This window comes from Rhinopithecus roxellana, chromosome 8 (assembly GCF_007565055.1).
Source record: "Rhinopithecus roxellana isolate Shanxi Qingling chromosome 8, ASM756505v1, whole genome shotgun sequence".
NCBI lineage: Eukaryota > Metazoa > Chordata > Mammalia > Primates > Cercopithecidae > Rhinopithecus > Rhinopithecus roxellana.
Genome location: NC_044556.1, coordinates 13,364,442 through 13,389,085, shown reverse-complemented (window position 1 = coordinate 13,389,085; position 24,644 = coordinate 13,364,442). Strand labels below are relative to the sequence as shown.

Here is a 24,644-nt window from a genome sequence, read left to right as displayed (position 1 = left end):
GGATTCGAACCCGGGCTTCAACACCTGCAGGAGTTCCAGCGCCCCCTCGTGGCGAGGCTGGCAGGGAGAACTACATTTCCCACCAGGCCTCGCGAGACCGCGCATGCTCAGTGGGCCAGGGCGCTGTGCGGATGGAGGAGCCAGCGCCGGGCCCCGGAGTCTCCGAGGTGCGCCTTCTTGGGGCGCGGTCTGGGCTATGTCGGGGTCGTACTGGGGGCGCGGGGTCCTGGAGGCTGCGCGGGGCTGAGGCGGCCTCGATTTGGGAAGTGAGTGGCCTCGAGGTGCAGAGTGGCGTCTGAGTCGGCGCTTGAGGTCTTCGGTCTGAGGGCGGACCGGAGTCTGGGCTTGGAGGTGGGTCCCGAAGTCGGGGTCTCAGTCTGGAGTCGATCTTGGGGTAACATTGGAGATTTGGAGACTCGGGTCTGCTTTATGGCGTCTTGGGTCTCTGGTATTAAGTCCAGGGTCCTGGGTCTAAAGTTCTGGATGGAGGTATTGGGGGTTGAGGTCATAGGACTGAGGTCTTGGGTCTGGGGTCTTGGGGACCTGCTTCTGACGAGTCTGTAGAGTCAGGGTGTGAGGTCTGGATCTCCAGCCTGAGTTCCGCGTCTCGAGGGAGGAGGACTTGGAAGAACCAGGGCTGGAGTGAACAGACGTCATTAGTTGGGAGAGGTCTGGGATGACACATACAGGGGCTCGGGAAGCCACTGCCTCACACCTCCCCATTCTGCGCCTCAGTTTCTTCATCTGTAAAATGGGAATCCTAATTTCCTTGTAAGGGTTGTCGAGGATTAAATTATGTGCCCTGTGTGAACAGTAGCCGCTAGAGCCTAGCACCGGATAGGCACCCAGGAAACCTCAGGTTTTATGTGTTTTGTTGTTGTTGTTGTTGTTGTTTAAGACAGGGCCTCACTCTGTCGCCCAGGCTGGAGTGCGGTGGCACAATCAAGGCTCACTGCAGCCTCTGCCTCCCCTGGCTTAAGTGATCCTCCCACCTCAGCCTCCCAAGTAGCTGGGACTACAGGCATACACCACCACCCCTAGCTAATTTTTTTTTATTTATTTTTATTTTTTTGGAGACAGAGTCTTATTCTGTCGCCCAGCCTAGAGTGCAATGGCGCGATCTCAGCTCACTGCAACCTTCGCCTCCCAGGTTCAAGCGATTCTCCTGCCTCAGCCTCTTGAGTAGCTGGGATTACAGGCGCCCGCCACCACACCTGGCTAATTTTTTGTATTTTTAGTGGAGACGGAATTTCACCATGTTGGTCAGGCTGGTCTCGAACTCCTTGTAATCCATCCGCCTTGGCCTCCCAAAGTGCTGGAATTACAGGCATGAGCCACTGTGCCCAGCCTTAATTTTTTGTATTTTTTGTAGAGATAGGGTCTTGCTCTGTTGCCCAGGCTGATCTTGAACTCCTGGGTTCAGTCAGCCCTTCTTGGCCTCCCAAAGTGCTGGGATTACAGGCATGAACGACTGTACCCGGGTGAAACCTCAGCGCTGACTCTCTCTCTTTCAGCTGCTTGAAGATCCCAGCCTAAGCCTGGAGTCCAGGCATGGATTTCCCCACAATTTCCCGATCCCCTTCGGGGCTTCCAGCCATGGACTTGGAGGAGCCCAGGGACATTCTTGTGCCCTCTGAGGATCTCACCCCTCACTGCCAGTGGGACCCTGTGCCAGGAGGCCCTGGCAGCCTGAATCGGATGGAACTTGATGAGTCAGGCATTCAGGAGCTGGTGCAGCAGTTTGAAGCTCTGCCGGGTGATCTGGTGGGCCCATCCCCAGATGGAACCCCCTGTCCCCTACACATTGCCACAGGCCACGGCCTGGCCTCCCAGGAGATCGCTGATGCCCACGGGCTCCTGTCTGCCGAAGCTGGCCGGGATGACCTGCTGAGCCTCTTGCACTGCGAGGAATGCTCGCCTTCCCAGCCTGGTCCTGAAGAGCCTCTAGAGCCTGCCCCCCGACTGTTGCAGCCCCCTGAGGACCCAGATGAGGATTCTGACTCCCCAGAATGGGTGGAGGGGGCCTCTGCTGGGCAGGGGGGCAGCAGGAGCTCAAGCAGTTCCCCGGAACCCTGGCTGGAGACGGTGCCTCTAGTCACACCATGAAGAGCTACCCGCTGGTGCCCAGGTAGTGCCTGCCCCACCCTCCAGATGTCCTGGACTGCCTGGAACCAAGCAGGGGGACTCAGTCCTGCCCCTCCTCTGTCTTCTTCCAGAGCCCCAAGACCCTGGCTTCCTACCCTGTCCCCCAGGAGGGTGAGTGTCCCGTCCACCCTAGCCTCAGGCACTAAGGCCCCTAGACAGCCAGAATCAGGCTCCTAAAGTCTGGCAACAGTTTGCCAGTAAGGATGAGGTTCTCAGGAGGCTCTGAGGGTGGTTTTGAGCAGATCCCAGCTGGCCAGGGAGAGGAGAGCCAGTCTTGAGAACAGGGTAGAGTGAGAAGGGGGCTGTGGGGCAGCCTTGGCCATTGGCAGCACTCGCTTTTAGAGCCGGGCTTGGCAAGTCATCGTCGTCGGGCCAGACCCAGCTCACTGCCTGCTCACATAGGTCTTTAGTTAATGATGGTTTTTGTAGGCTGGGCGCGGTGGCTCACGCCTGTAATCCCAGCACTTTGGGAGGCCGAGACGGGCGGATCACGAGGTCAGGAGATCGAGACCATCCTGGCTAACACAGGTGAAACCCCGTCTCTACTAAAAATACAAAAAAACTAGCTGGGCGAGGTGGCGGGCGCCTGTAGTCCCAGCTACTCGGGAGGCTGAGGCAGGAGAATGGCGTGAACCCGGGAGGCGGAGCTTGCAGTGAGCCGAGATCGCGCCACTGCACTCCAGCCCGGGCGACAGAGCGAGGCTCCGTCTCAAAAAAACAAAAACAAAACAAAAAAAAGATGGTTTTTGTGTGTGTTTTTCTTTTAACTTTTTTTTTTATGACTTCTGTTTTCCAGGCTGGAGTGCAGTGGCGCGATCTCAGCTCACTGCAACCTCCATCTCCCAGGTTCAAGTGATCCTCCCACTGCAGTTTCCCAAATAGCTGAGACTACAGGTGCATGCCACCATGCCCAGCTAATTTTATTTTGTATTTATTTGGGTCGAGATGGGGTTTCACCATGTTGCCCAAGCTGTTTTCAAACCCCTGAGCTCAAGCGATCTGCCTGCCTTGGCCTCCCAGAGTGCTGGGATTACAGGCATGAGCCACCGTGCCTGGGTGGCCTTTGCATTTTTAATTGAACGAAGAATACTATTTCTTTTTTTTTTTTTTGAGTCAGAGGCTGTCGCCCAGGCTGGAGTGCAGTAGTGCGATCCTGGCTCACTGCGACCTCTGCCTCCTGGGTTCAAGCAATTTTTCTGCCTCAGCCTCCCGAGTAGCTGGGATTACAGGCACCTGACACCACGCCCAGCTAATTTGTGTGTTTTTAGTAGAGATGGGATTTCATTGTGTTGGCCAGGCTAGTCTCAAACTCTGGACCTCAAGTGATTCGGCCGCCTTGGCCTCCCAAAGTGCTGGGATTACAGGCGTGAGCCACTGCACCTGGCCGAAGAATACTATTTCTTCACGTGAAAATGATATACTAGGCTGGATATGGTGGCTCACACCTGTAATCCCGGCTCTTTGGGAGGCTGAGGCGGGAGGATTGCTTGAGCCCAGGAGTTGGAGACCGGCTGGGGCAACATAGCAAGACCCCATCTCTACAAAAAAATGTTTAAAATTAGCTAGGCGTGGCAGTGCATGCCTGTAGTCCCAGCTACTCAGGAGGCTGAGGTGAAAGTTCTTGAGCCCAGGGAGTTGAGACTGCGGTGAGCTGAGATCATGCCAATGCACTACGCAGCCAAAGCAACGGAACGAGACCTTATCTCAAAAATAAAAAAATGCAATTCAGATTTTAGTGTGCATAAGCCGGGGATGGTGGCTCATGCCTATAATCCCAGCACTTTGGGAGGTCGAGGCAGGCGGATCACAAGGTCAGGAGTTTGAGACCAACCTGGCCAACATTGGTGAAACCCCGTCTCTACTAAAAATGCAAAAATTAGCCAGGCGTGGTGGTGCGCGCCTATAATCCCAGCTACTCAGGAGGCTGAGGCAGGAGAATCACATAAACCTGGGAGACAGAGGCTGCAATGAGCCGAGATTATGCCATTGCACTACAGCCTGGGCAGCAGCGTGAGACTCCGTCTCAAAAAATAATAATAATAGTTAACAAATTTCAGTGTATATAAATAAAGTTTTATTGGTACACATCACGCTTGGTCATTCATGTGTTGTCCATGGCTGCTCTGCTGTTAGAATGGCAGAGCTGAGTAACTGTAGCAGAGACCTTGTGACCTACAGGGCTGAAAATATTTACTCTTAGGCCCCTTACAGAAAATATTTGCCAATGGCTGCCCTAAAAGCATGGGAAGAACAATTTCTGGCCCTCTGGAATGTTCTAGACTTTTTTTTCAGTGACGTACTCTCAGCTCACTGCAGCCTCTGCCGCCCGGGTTCAAGTGATTCTCCTACTTCAGCCTCCTGAGTAGCTGAGATTACAGGTGTCTGCCACCATGCCCGGCTAATTTTTGTATTTTTAGTAGAGATGGGGTTTCACCATTTTGGTCAGTCTGGTCTCGAACTCCTGACCTTGTGATCCACCTGCCTCAGCTTCCCAAAATCCTGGGATTACAGGTATGAGCCACCGCACCCAGCCTGTGTTCTAGACTTTCCTAAGAATATAGGTCAGATAGTAAGTTCTGGCCAGGAAGGGTGGCTCACATCTGTAATCCCAACACTTTGGGAGGCCAGAATGGGAGGATCGATTGAGCCCAGGAGTTTGAGACCAGCCTGGGCAACACAGCAACACTCTGTCTCTACAAAAATAAAATCCCCCCAAAAATTAGCTGGGCACATGGCATGGGTCTGTAATCCCAGCTATTTGGGAGGCTGATGTGGGAGGATTGCTTGAGCCCAGGAATTGAAGACCAGCCTGGGCAACACAGCAAAACCCTGTCTCTACAAAAATAAAATCCCCCCCCCCCCCGCAAAAATTAGCCAGGCGCGTGGCATAGGTCTGTAATCCCAGCTACTTGGGAGGCTGAGATGGGGCGATCACTTGAGGCTGCAGTGAGCCAAGATTGTGTCTCTGCACTCCAGCCTGGGTGACACAGGGAGACCATGTCTCAAAGAAAAAAAAAAAAAAAAAAGCAGTTCTGTGGTTGTAGAGAGAAGAACTGGTTTGAACCTATAGCTCTAAGAAGGTTCTAGAATCATGAGCAGAGCTGCGACGCCTTGGGAGTTCCCGGGCTTGGCGTTTTGTCTGTGTTTCTAGGTTCAAGGAGTCTGGGCTGATGAGAATATGCTCAGAATTGGTGAACAGAGCCATCTGCTTCTACTCAAGACTGGAAAATTCTAGAACCATGGAGGCAATCGTTATCTGGTGTTCTAGAACCCTGGGCAGAGCTGTCCAATTGTAGTGTAATCAGAAAGTTCTAGATGGAAGTATAATAGAAATATAATGTGAGCCATATATGATTTAAAATTTTATAATTATCCACATTAAAAAATTAAAAACAGGTGAAATAACTTTTTTTTTTTTTAACTGAGACGGAGTCTCGCTGTGTCACTCAGGCTGGAGTGCAGTGGCTCAATCTCAGCTCACCACAGCCTCCGTCTCCTAGGTTCAAGCGATTCTCTTGCCTCAGCCTCCTGAGTAGCTGAGACTATAGGTGTATGCCACTATATCTGGCTAAGAAATTAACTTTAATAACATTTTAATTAAGCTAACATATTTAAAATATTATTTCCACATATAATCCATATTTTTAAAGTACTTTTTAATTTTTTTGAGACACGGTCTCACCCTGTTGTCCAGGCTGGAGTGCAGTGGCATGATCTCGGCTCACTGCAACCTCTGCCTCCCGGGTTTAAGTGATTCTCCTTCCTCAGCCTCCCAAGTAGCTGGGATTACAGGCACCCACCACCACGCCCGGCTAATTTTGGTATTTTTAGTAGAGACAGGGTTTCACCATGTTGGCCAGGCTGGTCTCAAACTCCTGACCTCAGGTGATCCGCCCGCCTTGGCCTCCCAAAGTGTTGGGATTACAGGCATGAACCACTATGCCTGGCCTTAAATTACTTTTCTGCAGGCTCATCTTCAATATCTAGTGTATATTTTCTATTTACGTCTCTATTCAGATGAGCCACATTTCAAGTCTGTGACAGATACATGTGCCTGGTGCTACATACTGAATGGTGCATCTGTACAACACTAGAGTGGAGCTCTTATTCCAGAATGCTTAGATCATGAAATCACAACAGTGGGCAGAACCGACTGTGGTGTAGGATGAATTTCACTGAGGGGTGTCCAGAACTGGGCCCTACGTCTGTGGTTCTAAACCAAACAGCAGTAGTTACTACTTAGAATATTCTAGAGCCACCGGCAGAGCCTGTCTGGCTTTAGGTAGCTCAGGGAATTCTAGAACCATGGGATTCAAGCTTCTTTTTTCCCCCTTTTTGTTTTTGGAGACGGAATCTTGCCCTGTCGCCCAGGCTGGTGTGCAGTGGCACGATCTCTCTTGGCTCACTGCAACCTCCACCTCCTGGGTTCAAGTGATTCTCCCGCCTCAGCTTTCAAGTAGCTGGGATTACAGGCATGCACCACCACATCCAGCTAATTTTTGTATTTTTAGTAGAGACAAGGTTTTGTCATGTTGGCCAGGCTGGTCTCGAACTCCTGACCTCAGGTGATCCACCCGTCTCAGCCTCCCAAAATGCTGGGATGACAGGCGTGAGCCACCACGCCCGGCCAGGAGTAAAGCTTTATGTAGTTCTGGGCTGGGTTGGGAGTATTCTAGAACTGTTCTGGAATTCTCCTGGAACAGAATTGTTTGTTCCTCGACTGGTCAGGTAATTCTTAGAATCACTGGTGTAGCCAAGGTGTGAACTACTGAAGGAGATTCTAGAACCACAGGGAGAGCTACCTGACTCCGTTGTGATTAAGATGTTCAGGAATCACGAAGTCTGATTCTAGAGGGACAATAAGTTTCTAGAACTCCTGACAGAATTGTTATGAGACCTGTCAGAGAATTCTGGAATCAAGGGTCAGAACCAACTGGGGTTCTGGACAGTATGGGAATTTTTTAGACAGGCAGCCAGTTCTCTCTCTATTCTAGGCAGTTCTACAACCCAGGCGCAGAGCTGACTGCTATCCTGGGCTGACTGGAGACAGTTCTAGAACAGTGGGCAATGCTGGCCAGTTCTAGATTGATTGAGGGAACTCCAGAATCAAGAAGCAGAGGTCCACTGTGGTTCTAGAATGTTGTGGAGGTTTAGCAATAGGAGTGGGGGGTGGGGTGCGGTGGCTCATGCCTATCATCCCAGCACTTTAGGAGGCCAAGGCGGGTGGATCACTTGAGGTCAGGAGTTTGAGACCAGCCTGGCCAACATGGCGAAACCTCATCTCTACTAAAAATGCAAAAATTAGCCAGGCATGGTGGTGGGCGCCTGTAATCCCCGTTACTCATGAGGCTGAGGCAGGAGAATCATTTGAACTTGGGAGGCAGAGGTTGCAGTGAGCCGAGATCACACCACTGAGCTCCAGTCTGGGCGATAGCGAGACTCTCAAAAAATGTGGGAGTGGGACTGTCTGGTTCTGGCCCGATCCTGGAATTCTGGGGACACGGGGTGAAGGTATCTGTGGGTGCTAGATCTGGCTTTGAATCCAGCCATGGCCTGGACTCACTGGCTTTCCTGCCTGCGAGTCCTTGCGGGATGGACAGAAGGTTCTAGACCTGTGAGGGCCAGGCTGCTTGGATGGTTCTAGAACAGTGGGTTGTGCTTCCTGGCTGGAGAGTGCTAAGCCACCAGCTAGAACACTGTGTCTCCCGACCATCTCCGAGAGCACAGCCCTGGGGCAGAGCCCGTGGGAGTGGGCCCCTGAGGGCCGACCCTCTCCACTGTCACCCTCAGTGCCCGGTCCCTGTGACCATGAAGACCTCCTGGATGGTGTCATATTTGGGGCCAGGTACCTGGGTTCCACCCAGCTCGTATCAGAACGGAACCCTCCCACCAGCACACGCATGGCCCAGGCCCGGGAGGCCATGGACCGCGTCAAGGTGAGGGGGCGGCCGGGGGCAGGTGGGCAGGCGGGTGGGCTGCGGGTTGGGTCTGTGGGGGCCTCCACCTCCCACGCCGCCCCCCACAGGCCCCCGACGGGGAGACCCAGCCCATGACGGAGGTGGACCTGTTCGTCTCCACCAAAAGGATCAAGGTCTTGACAGCAGACTCCCAGGTACAGGGCAGGGACCTGGCCCCAGGGATGTAGGTGGGGTGATCAAGCCTGGCAAGGCCCCCCGGCCCACCCAGGCTGCCTCTCCCGCCCCCAGGAGGCCATGATGGACCATGCCCTGCATACTATCTCCTACATAGCCGACATCGGCTGCGTGCTGGTGCTGATGGCGCGGCGGCGGCTGGCGCGGAGGCCGGCCCCCCAGGACCACGGCCGTCGCCTGTACAAGATGCTCTGCCACGTGTTCCACGCAGAGGACGTGAGCAGCCAGGGCGTGGGGCCACCCTTCTGAGGCCCTCCTCACGGCAACTGTTACCCGCCTTGCTGGGCCATGCGTTTAGCCTCCCTCCCATAAGCTTATTTTTTTAATTCTTGTTTTTGGGACAGGGTCTCCCTGTCACCCAGGCCGGAGTGCAGTGGCACGATCGTAGTTCACTGCAGCCTCTGCCCCCTACCAGGCTCAAGCGATCCTCCCACTTCAGCCCCCCTAGTAGCTGGGACCACAGGGTGTCACCATGCCTGGCTAATTTTTGGATTTTTTATAGAGACAGGGTCTCGCTCTGTTGCCCAGGTGAACATAGAGTCTCAAACTCCTGGGCTCAAGTGATCCACCCGCCTCGGCCTCCCAAAGTGCTGGGATTACTGGCGTGAGCTACCTTGCTCATCCTCCCATAAGCCTCCAAGACTCTCAGCTGTCTCCCTGAAACCACGCCCACTCCTGGGCTGTCCCTGCCACCCATCAGGCCCCAGGCCCCCTGGCTGGGTCTCTGGTAGCTTTTCCCACAGCCCATGCTCAGGGAGCTGCCTCCCTCATCGTCGCCCCAGCCCAGGGCTGCCCCTACCCTTCCTTCTCCCTGTAGATTCCCCAAGATCCGGCCGTCTCTGCACCTCCCCCAAAGCCCCAGGGCAGGCGGCTGTGTCCTGGGACTCTCACCCCAGGTGGGGACAGGAGGGCTCAGCTCTGAGGACCCTGGGGACTTCGGGGACCTGGAGGAGGTGGGTGGGACACCCCAGGGATGTGCCGCCCCTCCCCGCAGGCCCAGCTCATTGCCCAGGCCATCGGCCAGGCCTTCGCCGCCGCCTACAGCCAGTTCCTGCAGGAAAGCGGTATCGACCCCAGCCAGGTGGGCATGCAGCCGAGCCTAGGCACCGGCCACCTCCACAACGGGGACCTGGACCACTTCTCCAACAGCGACAATTGCCGGGAGGTGAGTGAGGCGCTGGGCAGCCCCCGCTTGGCCCCTGCCCACCTGTGCACCTGCACCAGGCCCTGCCAAGCAGCCTCCGCGCCCCCTCTCTGTCCCAGGTGCTTCTCGAGAAGCGGCGAGGGGAGGGCCTGGGCGTGGCCCTGGTGGAGTCGGGCTGGGGCTCCCTGCTGCCCACAGCTGTCATCGCCAACCTGCTGCACGGGGGGCCCGCTGAGCGCTCGGGAGCCCTCAGCATCGGGGACCGCCTGACCGCCATCAATGGGACCAGCCTGGTGGGGCTGCCTCTGACTGCGTGCCAGGCCGCCGTCCGCGTGAGTTTCCTGGAGTGGCGGGGCCCCCACACTACCAGGAAGGGGAACTGAGTCCCAGAGAGGTCTCTTCCCTGGCCGGGTCTCTCCAGGCCAGCCGGGAGGGACAAAGTCTAACTTTTAAGTCCTGCCTATTCGTGTGCCCTTGGGGAAACTGAGGCCTGGAGAAGGGAGGCCGCTTGTCCAGGGCACCTCCCTAGAACCAGAGCCAGGATGGAAATGCGGGTGGCCCAGCGCCAGGGCTGGGCGGCTCTCTCTCTAACAAGAGACTGCGATTTCTAGGGGGGTTTGTTTGTTTGAGACAAGGTCTTACTGTCTTGCCCAGGCTGGGGTGCAGTGGTGCACCTGTGGCTCACTGCAGCCTTGACCTCCTGGGCTCAAGCAATTCTCCTGCCTCAGCCTCCCAAGTAGCTGGGACCACAGGTGTGCACCACCACGTCAAGCTAATTGTTTTACTTTTTGTAGAGATGGGGTCTCACTATGTTGGCCAGGCTGGTCTTGAACTCCTGCCCTTAAGTGACCCACCTGCCTTGGCCTCCCACAGTGCTGGGATTACAGGCGTGAGCCACTGCGCCTGGCCATGTTTTTGAGTCTTAACCTTTGTTGTTCAGATGGGGAAACTGAGGCCCAGAGATAGGGAGGGACGTGCCCCCGTCAGAGGGATGAGGCCACAGTCCGTGCAGCCTCTTACAGACGCTTGCAGCCTGCCTGGAGAGCCCGGCTGTCGGCTTGGCTTTTGGCCATACGGAAGCAATATGACTCGGGTCACACAGCTTCGACCCCAAGCCCACCGGGCCCGAGTCTGTTCTCCACCACATCTGAGGGGTCTTCCAGAATTGAGCCCCTGGACTCCAGGTCTCTGGTTTGAGAGGGTAAACTGAGGCCCAGAGGGAGCTACAGCCTGCCAGGCTGTCCGGCAGCTGAGTGAGGCCAACGGCTCCCGCCCTGCAGGAGACGAAGTCGCAGACGTCAGTGACACTCAGCATCGTCCACTGCCCGCCCGTCACCACCGCCATCATCCACCGGCCCCACACTCGTGAGCAGCTGGGCTTCTGCGTGGAGGACGGCATCGTGAGGCCCCGACCCCTGGCCCGCGGTGGGGGGTAGGGCGGCCCTGAGCACAGCCCCTGAGCAGCCCCCACCTCTTTCCCATCCCCCCTTTCCTCCCCCAGATCTGCAGCCTTCTCCGTGGCGGCATCGCCGAGCGCGGGGGCATCCGCGTGGGCCACCGCATCATTGAGATCAATGGGCAGAGCGTGGTGGCCACGCCACACGCCCGCATCATCGAGCTGCTCACCGAGGCCTACGGCGAGGTGTGCAGGTGGTGGGTGGTGGCCAGGGGCGCCCCCATGTCCCCCACAAGCCCAGGCCTGCCCTGAGCCCCATTCCGCCTCCACTCCCCAGGTACATATCAAGACGATGCCAGCCGCCACATACCGCCTCCTTACAGGCCAGGAGCAGCCCATGTACCTGTGACTACCATGTCCCTCGCCTGCCACTGTGCCTTCGCCTCCGTGGCCCCGGAGCCCCCTCCTGGGCCTGCCTTGGCTGGCCAGGACCCCAGCGGGTCTTGGTCCTGTATGATTCCCTAATATAAAAACAGTAAAAGCTTATGCAAGTGGCAGAGTCTCAGATCAGGGTCTACAAGACCGAGGAAGGTGAGCCCGGGACTTGGCCCTCTCACCACCTTGTCCTTCCCGGAAGCCACTAGAAGCCGCTGCTGTGAAAATACTCTGTTTATTAAAGACCAGGTGGAGGGAGGCGGGGTTGCGGGTTCTGTATGGGAAACTGAGTCCCAGTCCCAGGGAGGGAGAAGGAGGACGGACCAGCTGGCAGCCTGGGAGAGGTCACAGGTCAGTGGCCGGACCCCAGTCGTAGCCTTCTTCATCGGAGGACTCTGCATCGCGGACTCGTGTAAACTTTTTCTTCAGGGCTTCCTGTTCATAGGTTCTGGGGATCAGGAAATAGAATAGATGCTGTGGGTGGGGAGCGTGTGAGCTTTCCCACTGTAAACTGAGGCTGACTGTGCTAGGCACAGTGGGTGTGGGCAGAGATAAGCACATCTGGGCATTCATAGGGAAGGCCTTGTTAACAAACTCCTATGCATCCCTCAAAGCCCCAGCTTCAATGTCCTGCCCTTCAAGAAGTCTTCCTAGCTCTCCCAGGAATTCCTCCTCCCTTGGCCCTGATTATATGGGGCTTAGAGAGACTTTGGCAGGCTCTGTCTTCCCAACTAGGCTAGGGGCACCATGAAGGCATAGCTTGGATATAGATCTCTATTAACCCCAGAGTCTGAGTCCCAAGGGAAGGGTTGAGGGGCCCCCAATCTGGAATATGGGGTTCTTACCGCACGCTGTCCTGTCGCCACTGACCCTGGGGATGGCGGTCCACCTTGGAGGAGAGGGAGAGAGGAGCTTCAAAATTCCCGCCAGAGCATGGTAAGTCACGATCAATAACCACCTCCATCCCATCCCCCACGTTGGCCAGGAACATCCTGCCCAATTGCTAAATAACCCCATGACAAGTCTGCAGGTCATCCCCAAATATAAATGAGAAAACAGGCTGGGATAGGGGAAGGCCTTAGCTGAGACCTCCTAACCTGTCAGCAAAAGGGGAATTGGGTTTCTCATCTGTGCAGGTCCTCATAGGGCCACTGCCATGAGTTCATGTATGTAAAGGACTTAGTATAGTGGCTGCTCCATATGCAGGCCGCCATGGACAGTTGAACAGGTTGGGTACTGCACAACCCTAGGAAAATCATTCTAATCAGCTATCATCGATTCATAGATTTTTACATTGACCCAGAGAGGGTGTGGAAGAAGATGCTGAGGCATATACACTAAGAGCTACATACACATTTGTTACTGTTAAACACCCAACTACAGCAGGGTGCTGTGGTTCACGCCTGTAATCCCAGCACTTTGGGATGCCAAGGCAGGATCCTCACTTGAGCCCAGGAATTAGAGACCAGCCTGGGCAACATAGCAAGACCACATCTCTGTAAAAAGTGAAAAAAATTAGCTGGGCATGGGTGATGGTGTGTGCCTGTGGTCCCAGCTACTCGGGAGGCTGAGGTGAGAGGATCCCTTTAGCTCAGGAATTGGAGGCTGCAATGAACTATGATTGCACCACTGCACTCCAGCCTGGGCAGCAGGGCAAGACCCTATCTCTAAAATTGAAAAAATAAAATATATAAATTAGGTAAGTTAGGTCAAGTTCAAAAAAGCACGCAACTACTATGTGCCAAGACTTGGGCTGAGTACATTGAGTGCTTGCCACTGCCCTGTGTCACCAAGTCTGATACCATCCACCCTGTGTCCTAGATGAGGAAACAGGTGCAGAGAGAGGTTAAAATGTTGGCTGGAGGCCAGGTGCGGTGGCTTACGCCTGTAATCTCAACACTCTGAGAGGCCCAGGTGGATCACCTGAGGTCAGGAATTGGAGACCAGCCTGGCCAACATGGTGAAACTCTGTCTCTATTAAGAATACCTTTAAAAAAAAAAATAGCTGGGCATGGTGGCGCTCGCCTGTAATCCCAGCTACCTGGGAGTCTGAGGCAGGAGAATCGCTTGAACACAGGAGTCCGAGGCTGCCGTGAGCCGAGATCATGCCACTGCACTCCAGCCTGGGCGACAGAGCGAGACTCTAACTCAAAAAAAAAAATTAGGCCAGGTGCAGTGGTTCACGCCTGTAATTCCAGCACTTTGGGGGGCCAAGGCGGGCGGATCACCTGAGGTTGGGAGTTTGAGACCAACCTGACCAACATGGAGAAACCCTGTCTGCACTAAAAATACAAAATTAGCCAGGCATGGTGGTGCGTGCCTATAATCCCAGCTACTCAGGCCGAGGCATGAGAATTGCTTGAACCCGGGAGGCGGAGGTTGCGGCGAGCTGAGTTGGTGCCATCGCACTCCAGCCTGGGCAACAAAAGCAAAACTCCATCTCAAAAAAAAGAAAAAAAAAATTGCTGCAAGTTGCTCAGTGCCACATGGGTCTTAGCTACCCCAGGTCTGAGTCCCGGAAACCAATCTGACCAGGGAAGCTGTTTGTTGGCGTCCTGGTAGAAAACAGGCTCCCCAGTGTGTGTCTCTGTGCCAGCGTCCCCGCCAGAGACCTTTCCCAGGACTGCCCCCCATGTCCCACGCACCTGGGCCCCCTGATAAGCCGAGATTCTCCCACGATCCCTCGGGCTCTGAGGCTCATCTGCCTGCACGGGCTCCGAGGACCGGGCCAGGGCTGGAGCCGGGGGCTCATCATCCACATCTGTGTAGGGCCCCCCCTCGCCGTCCGTGTAACCCTCGCCGTCCGTGTAACCCTCGCCGTCCGTGTACGTGCCGCCCTCGCCGTCCGTCTCCTCGTAGTCGCTGTTAACACGGCTGTCGCAGCTAAGGTCAGCAGAGCTGTCGGCCAGGCCACGGTGAGGGAGGTCTAGGTTGTCCTCCAAGGAGCCTTCCAGCTGTGGGGTGGGTGTGGATGCTGCAGCTGGCCTCGGCCAGGACCCCAGCCGCCACCCACGATACCACCCACCTTCAAACTCCAGTCCCAAATCGAGATGAGGATCCTGGAGCCTCTAGCCTCAGTGGAGGCTTCACTGTTGACTCCAGGATTAATTGTATTCATTGACGCTTCACCTGAGAGGCTCAGCCCCCAAATCCAAGCTGAGCCCTAAACCTTGACTCCAGCACCAAGAGAAGACTCCCCTCTCTCTCTCTTAAAACAGCTCCTCCAGGCCGGGCGCTGTCATTCAGGCCTGTCATCCCAGCACTTCGGGAGGCTGAGGTGGGTGGATCACCTGAGGTCAGGAGTTCGAGACCAGCCTGGCCAACATGGTGAAACCTCATCTCTGCTAAAAATACAAAAATTAGCTGGGCATGGTGGTGCTCGTCTGTATTCCCAGCTACTCAGGAGGCTGAGGCAGAAGAATCACTTGAACCCAGGAGGCAGAGGTTGCAGCAAGCCAAGACCACACCACTGCACTCCAGCCTGGGTGACATAATGAGACTGCATCTCAAATCAAACAACAACAACAAAAACACGGCTCCTCCAATCTCATGTCATCCAAGTTCCAGTCCAACACCCTTGTCTCAGGTCCCATCTTGACTCTGGCCACAATCCTGACCCCTGACCAAAACCTAACTCCCAACAGAGGCCCCAAACCCCAGCTGGGCCTGCACAGGGTCTGTGGGGCCCCCTGTCCCCGACCCACCCTCACCACGGCAGTACCTGATCTTCCGCTGTCCAGATGGGCCGCGTCTGCTGCTCTTGAATGATGGCCTTGAGCTCCTGGTACCAGGTGTCACTCGTGCCATTCAGAGGGATGGTGGCTGCAGGGAGGAGACATTAGTATGCGCGGGAGACTCAGGCTGGGGCCCACGCGCCTACCCTGGGACACCCAGCTCCCCCACCTGTGAAGAGGTGGCTGCTGTGTTTCCGCAGCTTCTGGGCTTGTGCGTAGAGGCGGCGGGTGCTGCGGCGGGAGGCAGGCGCCAGCCACTGGCGCAGTGCCTTGAGGGCCGGCCGGCTCTCGGGGATGAAGAAGACCACAATGGGGTAGTACTGCACATAGTTGAGGCGCTCGATGGCGGAGGGGGTCACATCCAGGAGCGCGTGCTTGTCCTGGGCCAGGCCCGCGGAGGTTGGGGAGAGGGGGATTGCAGCAGGGTAAACAGAGAAAGATGGAAAGATGAGGAGTCTGAGGTCAGAGTGGACCCCAGCCTCTCTCATCCATAGGCTAGCATGTTGGGGATGGGGGTAGTAATAGCCCAGGGCACAGCATCTTGGCAGAGAGAGAAAGATGGAAAGATGAAGAGTCTGAGGTCAGAGTGGACCCCAACCTCTCACATCCACAGGCTAGCATGTTGGGGATGAGGGTGGTAATAGCCCAGGGCACAGCATCTTGGCAGACAGAGAGAAAGATGGGAAGATGAAGAGTCTGAGGTCAGAGTGGACTCCAGCCTCTCACATCCACAGGCTAGCATGGTGGGGATGGTGGTGGTAATAGCCCAGGCCACAGCATCTTGGGCATCAAAGCCCCAACTTGAGTCTCTGCCTGTGCCCAGGGCTGAGCGCTCTTTGACTCTGGGAAGCCCTTGTCTCTCTCGGGCCTCCTGCCTCACAAAGCCTCCGAAAGGGGCTCCATGGGAGACTGCACTTGTGGGGTGTGGGCTGAGAACAGGTCAGAACATTCAGTTGGACGCCCAGGCCTCAGTTTCCCCCATCCATGAAATGGGACCCATAGCAGGACCCGGCTTACTTTTTCTGCAATCAGCCGCACAGTGTCCAGTTTGATGATCTTGGAGGGGCTGTCCGTCCTGGACACAGTCTCTGTGGAGGGGAGACAGGACCAACAGCTTCAGGAGGGCAGCCCCCCGCCCCTCAAATTCACGCCTACCTCCCCTCCCCTGCTCAAGAAGCCACCATGGCTCCCCATTGCCCTGGAGAGAAATCCTAACAGCAGCAGCAACTCCTGTTGGCCAAGTGCCAGGCACTGCACTCACATCCCTTCCTGACCTCAAGCCCTCACCTCCTCCTGAGGAGTGGGTGGCTGGTACTGGCCCATGTGGCAGGTGGGGAAACTGAGGCTCAGAGATAAAAGGCTACTTGCTCAGGGTCGCAGAGTCAGAGGCCAGACGCTGAGCCTGAGCTGCAACCCCTGGCTCTCCCAAACTCAGTCCCAACTCCAGGGCTCTGCTCAGGCTACAACCCCACAGGAAGCTCCATTCTTGCCTCTATCTGTCTTCTAGGACCTGAGAGGAACACTGCTTCCTCCAGGAAGCCCTCCTGGATTGTGCAAAGTTTCAGGAAGGAGACACAGCCTGGCATGGAGGGGTTCAAGGAGGGAGACATGACCTCATCCCCCCCTTTTGTTTTGGTTAAAGACGTAAAATTGGCTGGGTACAGTGGCTCAAGCCTGTAATCCCACCACTTTGGGAGGCCAAGGCGGGTGGATCACCTGAGGTCAAAAGTTCGAGACCAGCCTGGCCAAACTGCAAAACCCCGTCTCTACTAAAAATACAAAAATTAGCCAGGCATGGTGGCACGTGCCTGTAATCCCAGCTACTGGGGGGGCTGAGGCAGGGGGATCACTTGAACCTAGGAGCGGAAGTTGCAGTAAGCCAAGATCCTGCCACTGCACTCCAGCCTGGGCAACACAGCAAGACTCTGACTCAAAAAAAAAAACAAACAAACAAAAAAACCATACATACAAAAAAAGATGTAAAATTTGCATCTTTTTTAATTAAAAAAATCTTTTTTCTTTTATAGAAATGTGATTTTGCTATGTTGCCCAGGCTGGTCTCCAACTCCTAGGCTCAAGTCATCCTCATACCTTGGCCTCCCAAAGTGCTGAGTTAAATGTGAGCCACCACACCCAGCCAAAATTTGCAATCTTAACTATTTTTTGTGTTTTGTTTTGAGACAGAGTCTCCCTCTGTCATCCAGGCTGGAGTGCAGTGGTGTGATCTCTGCTCACTGCACCCTCCGCCTCCCGGGTTCAAGCGATTCTTCTGCCTCAGCTTCCTGAGTAGCTGGGATTATAGGCATGTGCCACCATATCCAGCTAATTTTTTGTGTTTTTAATAGAGACGGGATTTCACCGTGTTGTCCAGGCTGGTCTTGAATTCCTGACCACTGCGCCCAGCCTCCTAGTCTATCTTATTTCTTTTTCTTTTTTTTTTTTTTTTTGAGATGAAGTCTCACTCTGTCACCAGGCTGGAGTGCAGTGGCATGATCTCAGCTCACTGCAACCTCTGCCTCACGGGTTCAAGCAATTCTCCTGCCCCAGCCTGCCAAGTAGCTGGGACTACGGGCGCCCGCCACCACACCTAGCTAATTTTTGTATTTTTAGGAGAGACGGGGTTTCACCGTGTTAGCCAGGATGGTCTCAATCTCTTGACCTTGTGATCCACCCGCCTCGGCCTCCCAAAGTGCTGGGATTATAGGCTTGAGCCACCGCGCCAATTGTTTCTATACTTGTTAATTTGGAGTCTTCTCCAGGGACCTTGCCTGTCCTGTTCACTGCTGTCTCAGAAGATCAATAAACTTCTCTTAAACAAATAACAGGTGACACTTTGCCTCAATTGGCGATGGCTACCTGGTGAACTGTATTAAGAAGGATGTAGGCTGGGCGTGGTGGCTCACGCCTGTAATCCCAGCACTTTGGGAGGCCGAGGCGGGCGGATCACGAGGTCAGGAGATCGAGACCATCCTGGCTAACACGGTGAAACCCCGTCTCTACTAAAAAATACAAAAAATTAGCCGGGCGCAGTGGCGGGCGCCTGTAGTTCCAGCTATTCAGGAGGCTAAGGCAGGAGAATAGCATGAACCCGGGTGGCGGAGCTTGCAGTGAGCCAAGATCGCGCCACTGCTCTCCAGCCCGGGCCACAGAGCCAGACTCCGTCTCGAAAAAAAAATAAAAAGAAGGATGTGGAGGTTCTATGCAGACAAACGGTGCCAAGATGGATTGAGGCTATCTGGCTTGGGTATTGGAGGGAGCACTGGTGGCCCATCTGCTTCTTACTTGCCATCATTATTCTGACTCTCCACCCACCCTCCACAGTCGTGAAACGATTCACCAACGAGGTTTCCAGGGGATCTGGCGTCTCACCCGCGATTTCAAACTGGTCAGGCATCTCAGCAGTCAACTTCTGCATAGCAATGTCGGCCACAGGTCCCAGGATCACCACCGGCCGCTTGAAACTGGCTGAGGGGCAGAGATACAGTGAAAGAATCAGGGTCCCATTTGCGGTTAAAGACAGCTACAGTGTTGTACAAACCCCTCCACTTCCTTATAGTAAACAGCCTATTTAGCTAGGACCATAGCTGCCCAGCCAAAGACTGTATCTCCCAGTATCCCTTGCAGCTAAGATGGCCATGTGACCAAATACTGGCCAATGGAACACAAGCAGAATTAATGTGTGCACTTCTGGGTTCCACCTTCAGGGGCAGGAATAAGCCCCTCTCCGGCCTTCATTTCCTTTCTCCCTGGCTGTAGGGTCTCTTTTAGCAGTTGAACCTAGCTAACTCATAGGTCAGGAGACTACAACCTGAGGGCCACATCTGGCCCACTGCATGTGTTTGTAAATAAAGTTTTATCAAAACACAGTGACAGCCATTTCTTTATGTCCTGTCTATGGCTACCTTTGAGCAGAGCTGAGTAGTTCTGCCAGAGACTAGCCCACAAAGCCTAAAATAGTTACTGTGTGATCCTTTGCAGGAGAAGTATGTTGACACCTGCCCTACCAGATATACCGTTTTACCACTGAAGAAACAGTCTCAGAGCATCTTGAGGAGAGAAAAGTGGCAGCCCAGGATCTTTGCAATTTAATCCTTCTCCTTCTCCCTTTCCTTCATTTTATTTACTTTTTTTTTGAGACGGAGTCTAGCTCTGTCACCCAGGCTGGAGTGCAGTGGCGCGATCTTGGCTCACTGCAACCTCTGCCTCCCTGGTTCACACGATTCTCCTGCCTCAGCCTCCTGAGTAGCTGGGACTACAGGCACCTGCCACCTTGCCCAGCTAATTTTTGTATTTTTAGTAGAGACGGGGTTTCACAGTGTTGGTCAGGCTGATCTTGATCTCCTGACCTCGTGATCCGCTCGCCTTGGCCTCCCAAAGTGCTGGGATTACAGGCATGAGCCACTGTGTCCGGCCTATTTACTTATTTTTTTGAGACAGAGTCTCACTCTGTCGCCCAGGCTGGAGTGCAGTGGCAGGATCTCGGCTCACTGCAAACTCTGCCTCCCAGGTTCACCCCATTCTTCTGCCTCAGTCTCCCTAGTAGCTGGGACTACAGGCACCCGCCACCACACTCTGCTAATTTTTTGTATTTTTAGTAGAGACGGGGTTTCACCGTGTTAGCCAGGATGGTCTCAACTCCTGACCTCGTGATCCACCCGCCTCAGCCTCCCAAAGTGCTAGGATTACAGGTGTGAGCCACCATGTCCGGCCGACACAAATAGATTTTTAAGGAAAGAACCCCCTTCCTCTCTCCTTCTGTCCCCTAAAATAACCCAAAAGTTTGGATTTTTTGGTATTTTTGGGTTTTTTTGAGGTGGAGTTTTGCTCTTGTCGCTCAGGCTAGAGTGCAGTGGCACGATCTCGGCTCAACACAACCTCCACCTCCCAGGTTCAAGCAATTCTCCTGCCTCAGCCTCCCAAACTATTGGGAGGGGACTACAGGCTCCTGCCACCACACCTGGCTAATTTTTTGCATTTTAGTAGAGATGGGGTTTCACCATGTGGGCCAGGCTGGTCTCGAGCTCCTGACCTCAGGTGATCCACCCGCCTCAGCCTCCCAAACTATTGGGATTACAGGTGTGAGCCACTGCACCCAGCCGCAAAAGTATTTTTGATAGAAGGAGAGTGTGGTTAGAAACATGTCTTTTTTTTTTTTTTTAAAGACAGTGTCAATCTGCGGCCCAGGCTGGAGTGCAGTGGTGCGATCATAGCTCACTGCAACCTGGACCTCTTGGGCTCAAGCGATCTTCCTGCCTCAGCCTCCCAAGTAGCTGGGACTATAGGTACGCACCACCATGCCCAATTATCTTTTTAAATTTGATGTAGAGGCCGGGCGCGTTGGCTCACGCCTGTAATCTCAGCACTTTGGGAGGCCGAGGCAGGTGGATCATGAGATCAGGAGTTCAAGACCAGCCTGACCAACATGGTGAAACCCCGTCTCTACTAAAAATACAAAAAATTAGCTGGGCTTGGTGATGGACATCTGTAATCCCAGTTACTCGGGAGGCTGAGGCGGGAGAATAGCTTGAATCAGGGAGGCAGGGGTTGCAGTGAGCTAAGATCACGCTATTGCACTCCAGTCTAAGACAGAGCGAGACTGTGTCTAAAAAAAAAATAAAAAGTAAATAAATAAATAGATTTGATGTAGAGACGTAGTCTTGCTTTACTGCCCAGGCTGGTCTGGGACTCCTGGCCTCAGCAATCCTCCTATCTCAGCGTCCCAAAGTGTTAGGATTATAGGTGTGAGCCACCACGCCCGGCCAAGACTGTGCCTTTTAGAGGCTGGATGTTAGGGAACAGGTACACCAGGACCCCTGTGTGAGGCCTCCCCAGGGCTCCTCGCACCCCGGGCCCCACCTTCTCGAAGCACCACTCGTTCATAGGGCGGGTAGTGGCCCTGTCGGGTCAGAGCTGAGAGGTCCTCACGGCTCCGCTGAGTGGTCTTCTTGGCTCCTCGACGAAGACCCCGCAGCCGCCAGAACTCGGCCCGAGCATTGGAGCCCGCGGAGGAGCCAGGCCCGATTCCCACGGCCCTCTGGGCAGCTTCCAGGCTGGCCAGCTGCTCCGCCCTGGGGAGGAGAGAGGACAGTACTGAGCACTGGGGTCAGCAGCATCGCGGCCCCAAAGATGTCCTCGTCCTACCCCTCAGAGCCTGCGGACAGGCCACTTTGTATGGCAAATGGGACTCTGCAAATGAGATGATTATTATTATTTTGGGTTTTTTTGAGACAAAGTCTTGCTCTGTTGTCCATGCTGGAGTGGGCTGGAGTGCAGTGGCACAATCTCAGCTCACTACCACCTCTGCCTCCTGGGTTCAAGCGATTCTCCTGCCTCAGCCTCCTGAGTAGCTGGGATTACAGGCGTGCACCACCACGCCCAGCTAATTTTTTTTTTTTTTTTTTGAGACGGAGTCTCACTCTGTCGCCTAGGCTGGAGTGCAGTGGCGAGATTTCGGCTCACTACAAGCTCCGCCTCCTGGGTTCACGCCATTCTCCTGCCTCAGCCTCCCGAAGTGCTGGGATTACAGGCGTGAGTCACTGCACCCGGCTGATATTGAACCCATGTCTTTTTCTTTTTTTTTTTCAGACAGTTTCGCTCTGTCGCCCAGGCTGGAGTGCAGTGGCATGATCCTGGCTCACTGCAAACTCCGCCTCCCGGGTTCATGCCATTCTCCTGCCTCAGCCTCCTGAGTAGCTGGGACTACAGGCACCCGCCACCGCACCCGGCTTTTTTTTTTTTTTCTTGTATTTTTAGTAGAGACGGGGTTTCACCATGTTAGCCAGGATGGTCTCGATCTCCTGACTTCGTGATCCGCCCGCCTTGGCCTCCCAAAGTGCTGGGATTACAGGTGTGAGCCACTGCGCCCGGCCGATATCGAGCCCATTTCTAACGGGGAGACTGAGGCTGAAGCAGAAGGCCCTGCTGCAGGGGCGCGCAGTCCCCACCTGCTCTGGTTGGGAATGATGCCCCGCTCTTGCTCCCGCAGGTCACGACCCATGCGCACCGCCAGCCAGTGGCCTCCCCGCGTGTGGCTCTGCTCAGGGCCCGGGTACAGCGTGTCCAGCACGTGGAAGACGTCCCCACGGGTGAAGCCCAGGCCGGATGGTGGGCTGGGCTCCAGCTCAAAGTGTGTGCGGATGTAGAAGGAGTCGCCCACACGGGACTGCACCATTTTCCAGAAAACTGGGGAGAGCAGAAGGCTGCATGAGCTGCCTGATCTGAGCCCTCGCCCATGGAGAGTGGGCCTGGCTGGAGGGAACTCACCCTGGGAGACTTGGGCACTCTCCCTGCAGGGGCTGGGGAGAGGGATGGAGGGTGCAGAGACGCAGATTCAACCACACCCCTGCACTCGCCACCAGGCCACACAGCCAGGTCCTCCCCCCGACACACACAGGCACACCCACATCCACACACACTCACTGTCCTGCTTCCGCTGCGTCACCAGCTCCATCTCCTCGCCCGGTGGCAGCCCCAGCAGGAACTGCACCGCCTCCTCCCGTGTCAGGTTCTGGAATGGCACGTCATTCACCTGCCAGAAAGCGGGCACAGCTATAGACCAAGCTCCGGTACTTCCTGGCTGTGCATGAGATCCTGGACCTTCCTCTGGGCAAAACTCAACTCCAACGGCTTCTAGAGCTGCTTCCAAGAGCCCCGGCAGTTCCCGGAGGGCTTTCTGACTGGGGTATCACCCTATGGCTGTGTGATGTGTGACACAGACAGCTGGTGGCATCATAAGGATACAAGGGTTTTGACACGGAAACGGGCACAGGCACTGCGCTGGCCCTCAGATAACCAAGTCATGGTAGGTTGTCAGTATCAAAACATGGGAACAGAGGTCATGGCATGGAGCTTGGTGGAAACTGTGAAATGCTCAAAAGAATTCAGACATAATCACAGTAGTCACAGGGTCGTGACAGGGACAGCAATACATGGACACATAGTGGGTCACAGATGCCGCCCATCAGGGTCATGACAAGGACAACAATATACAGATGCAGCCAATGGACACAGCCACCGGCTCTCGGGGTCACGTCAGGGAGAGCAATATACAGACACAGCCACCGGCTCACGGGGTCACGTCAGGGAGAGCAATATACAGACACAGCCACCGGCTCTCGGGGTCACGTCAGGGAGAGCAATATACAGACACAGCCACCGGCTCACGGGGTCGTGACATGGACGCAATATACAGACACAGCCACCGGCTCACGGGGTCACGTCAGGGAGAGCAATATACAGACACAGCCACCGGCTCTCGGGGTCACGTCAGGGAGAGCAATATACAGACACAGCCACCGGCTCACGGGGTCACGACATGGACGCAATATACAGACACAGCCACCGGCTCACGGGGTCACGTCAGGGAGAGCAATATACAGACACAGCCACCGGCTCACGGGGTCGTGACATGGACGCAATATACAGACACAGCCACCGGCTCACGGGGTCACGACATGGACGCAATATACAGACACAGCCACCGGCTCACGGGGTCGTGACATGGACGCAATATACAGACACAGCCACCGGCTCTCGGGGTCACGTCAGGGAGAGCAATATACAGACACAGCCACCGGCTCACGGGGTCGTGACATGGACGCAATATACAGACACAGCCACCGGCTCACGGGGTCGTGACATGGACGCAATATACAGACACAGCCACCGGCTCACGGGGTCACGTCAGGGAGAGCAATATACAGACACAGCCACCGGCTCACGGGGTCACGTCAGGGAGAGCAATATACAGACACAGCCACCTGCTCACGGGGTCACGTCAGGGAGAGCAATATACAGACACAGCCACCGGCTCACGGGGTCACGTCAGGGAGAGCAATATACAGACACAGCCACCGGCTCTCGGGGTCACGTCAGGGAGAGCAATATACAGACACAGCCACCGGCTCACGGGGTCGTGACATGGACGCAATATACAGACACAGCCACCGGCTCTCGGGGTCACGACATGGACGCAATATACAGACACAGCCACCGGCTCTCGGGGTCACGACATGGACGCAATATACAGACACAGCCACCGGCTCTCGGGGTCACGACATGGACGCAATATACAGACACAGCCACCGGCTCTCGGGGTCACGACATGGACGCAATATACAGACACAGCCACCGGCTCTCGGGGTCACGACATGGACGCAATATACAGACACAGCCACCGGCTCTCGGGGTCACGTCAGGGAGAGCAATATACAGACACAGCCACCGGCTCACGGGGTCACGTCAGGGAGAGCAATATACAGACACAGCCACCGGCTCTCGGGGTCACGTCAGGGAGAGCAATATACAGACACAGCCACCGGCTCACGGGGTCGTGACATGGACGCAATATACAGACACAGCCACCGGCTCTCGGGGTCACGACATGGACGCAATATACAGACACAGCCACCGGCTCTCGGGGTCACGACATGGACGCAATATACAGACACAGCCACCGGCTCTCGGGGTCACGACATGGACGCAATATACAGACACAGCCACCGGCTCTCGGGGTCACGTCAGGGAGAGCAATATACAGACACAGCCACCGGCTCACGGGGTCACGTCAGGGAGAGCAATATACAGACACAGCCACCGGCTCACGGGGTCGTGACATGGACGCAATATACAGACACAGC

At 55.1% G+C, this 24,644-nt stretch overlaps 2 protein-coding genes across 2 annotated transcripts in view; one reads left to right on the top strand and one right to left on the bottom strand.

Moving 5' to 3' along the window:
* Nucleotides 1–121: 121 nt before the first annotated feature.
* On the top strand, nt 122–11,392 carry APBA3 (amyloid beta precursor protein binding family A member 3). The gene is given in 12 exon segments (XM_010367275.2): nt 122–351; nt 1,515–2,103; nt 2,105–2,128; nt 2,217–2,256; nt 7,936–8,081; nt 8,171–8,257; nt 8,352–8,513; nt 9,292–9,462; nt 9,561–9,773; nt 10,722–10,841; nt 10,943–11,083; nt 11,175–11,392. Coding segments are annotated over 11 exon segments (1,728 nt in total). The 5' UTR covers nt 122–351; nt 1,515–1,551; the 3' UTR covers nt 11,247–11,392.
* A 96-nt stretch (nt 11,393–11,488) lies between these two features.
* TJP3 (tight junction protein 3) overlaps nt 11,489–24,644 on the bottom strand; it is a 58,965-nt gene continuing 45,809 nt past the window's right edge. Inside the window, exons 12-21 of the mRNA XM_010367277.2 lie at nt 22,426–22,534; nt 21,951–22,188; nt 20,863–21,074; nt 18,376–18,471; nt 16,024–16,094; nt 15,176–15,386; nt 14,994–15,094; nt 13,918–14,226; nt 12,118–12,161; nt 11,489–11,720 (exon numbers count right to left, since the gene is read on the bottom strand). Coding sequence (XP_010365579.1) covers nt 11,618–11,720; nt 12,118–12,161; nt 13,918–14,226; nt 14,994–15,094; nt 15,176–15,386; nt 16,024–16,094; nt 18,376–18,471; nt 20,863–21,074; nt 21,951–22,188; nt 22,426–22,534 — 1,494 coding nt within the window. The 3' untranslated portion in view covers nt 11,489–11,617. The remainder of the gene's footprint in view (nt 11,721–12,117; nt 12,162–13,917; nt 14,227–14,993; nt 15,095–15,175; nt 15,387–16,023; nt 16,095–18,375; nt 18,472–20,862; nt 21,075–21,950; nt 22,189–22,425; nt 22,535–24,644) is intronic.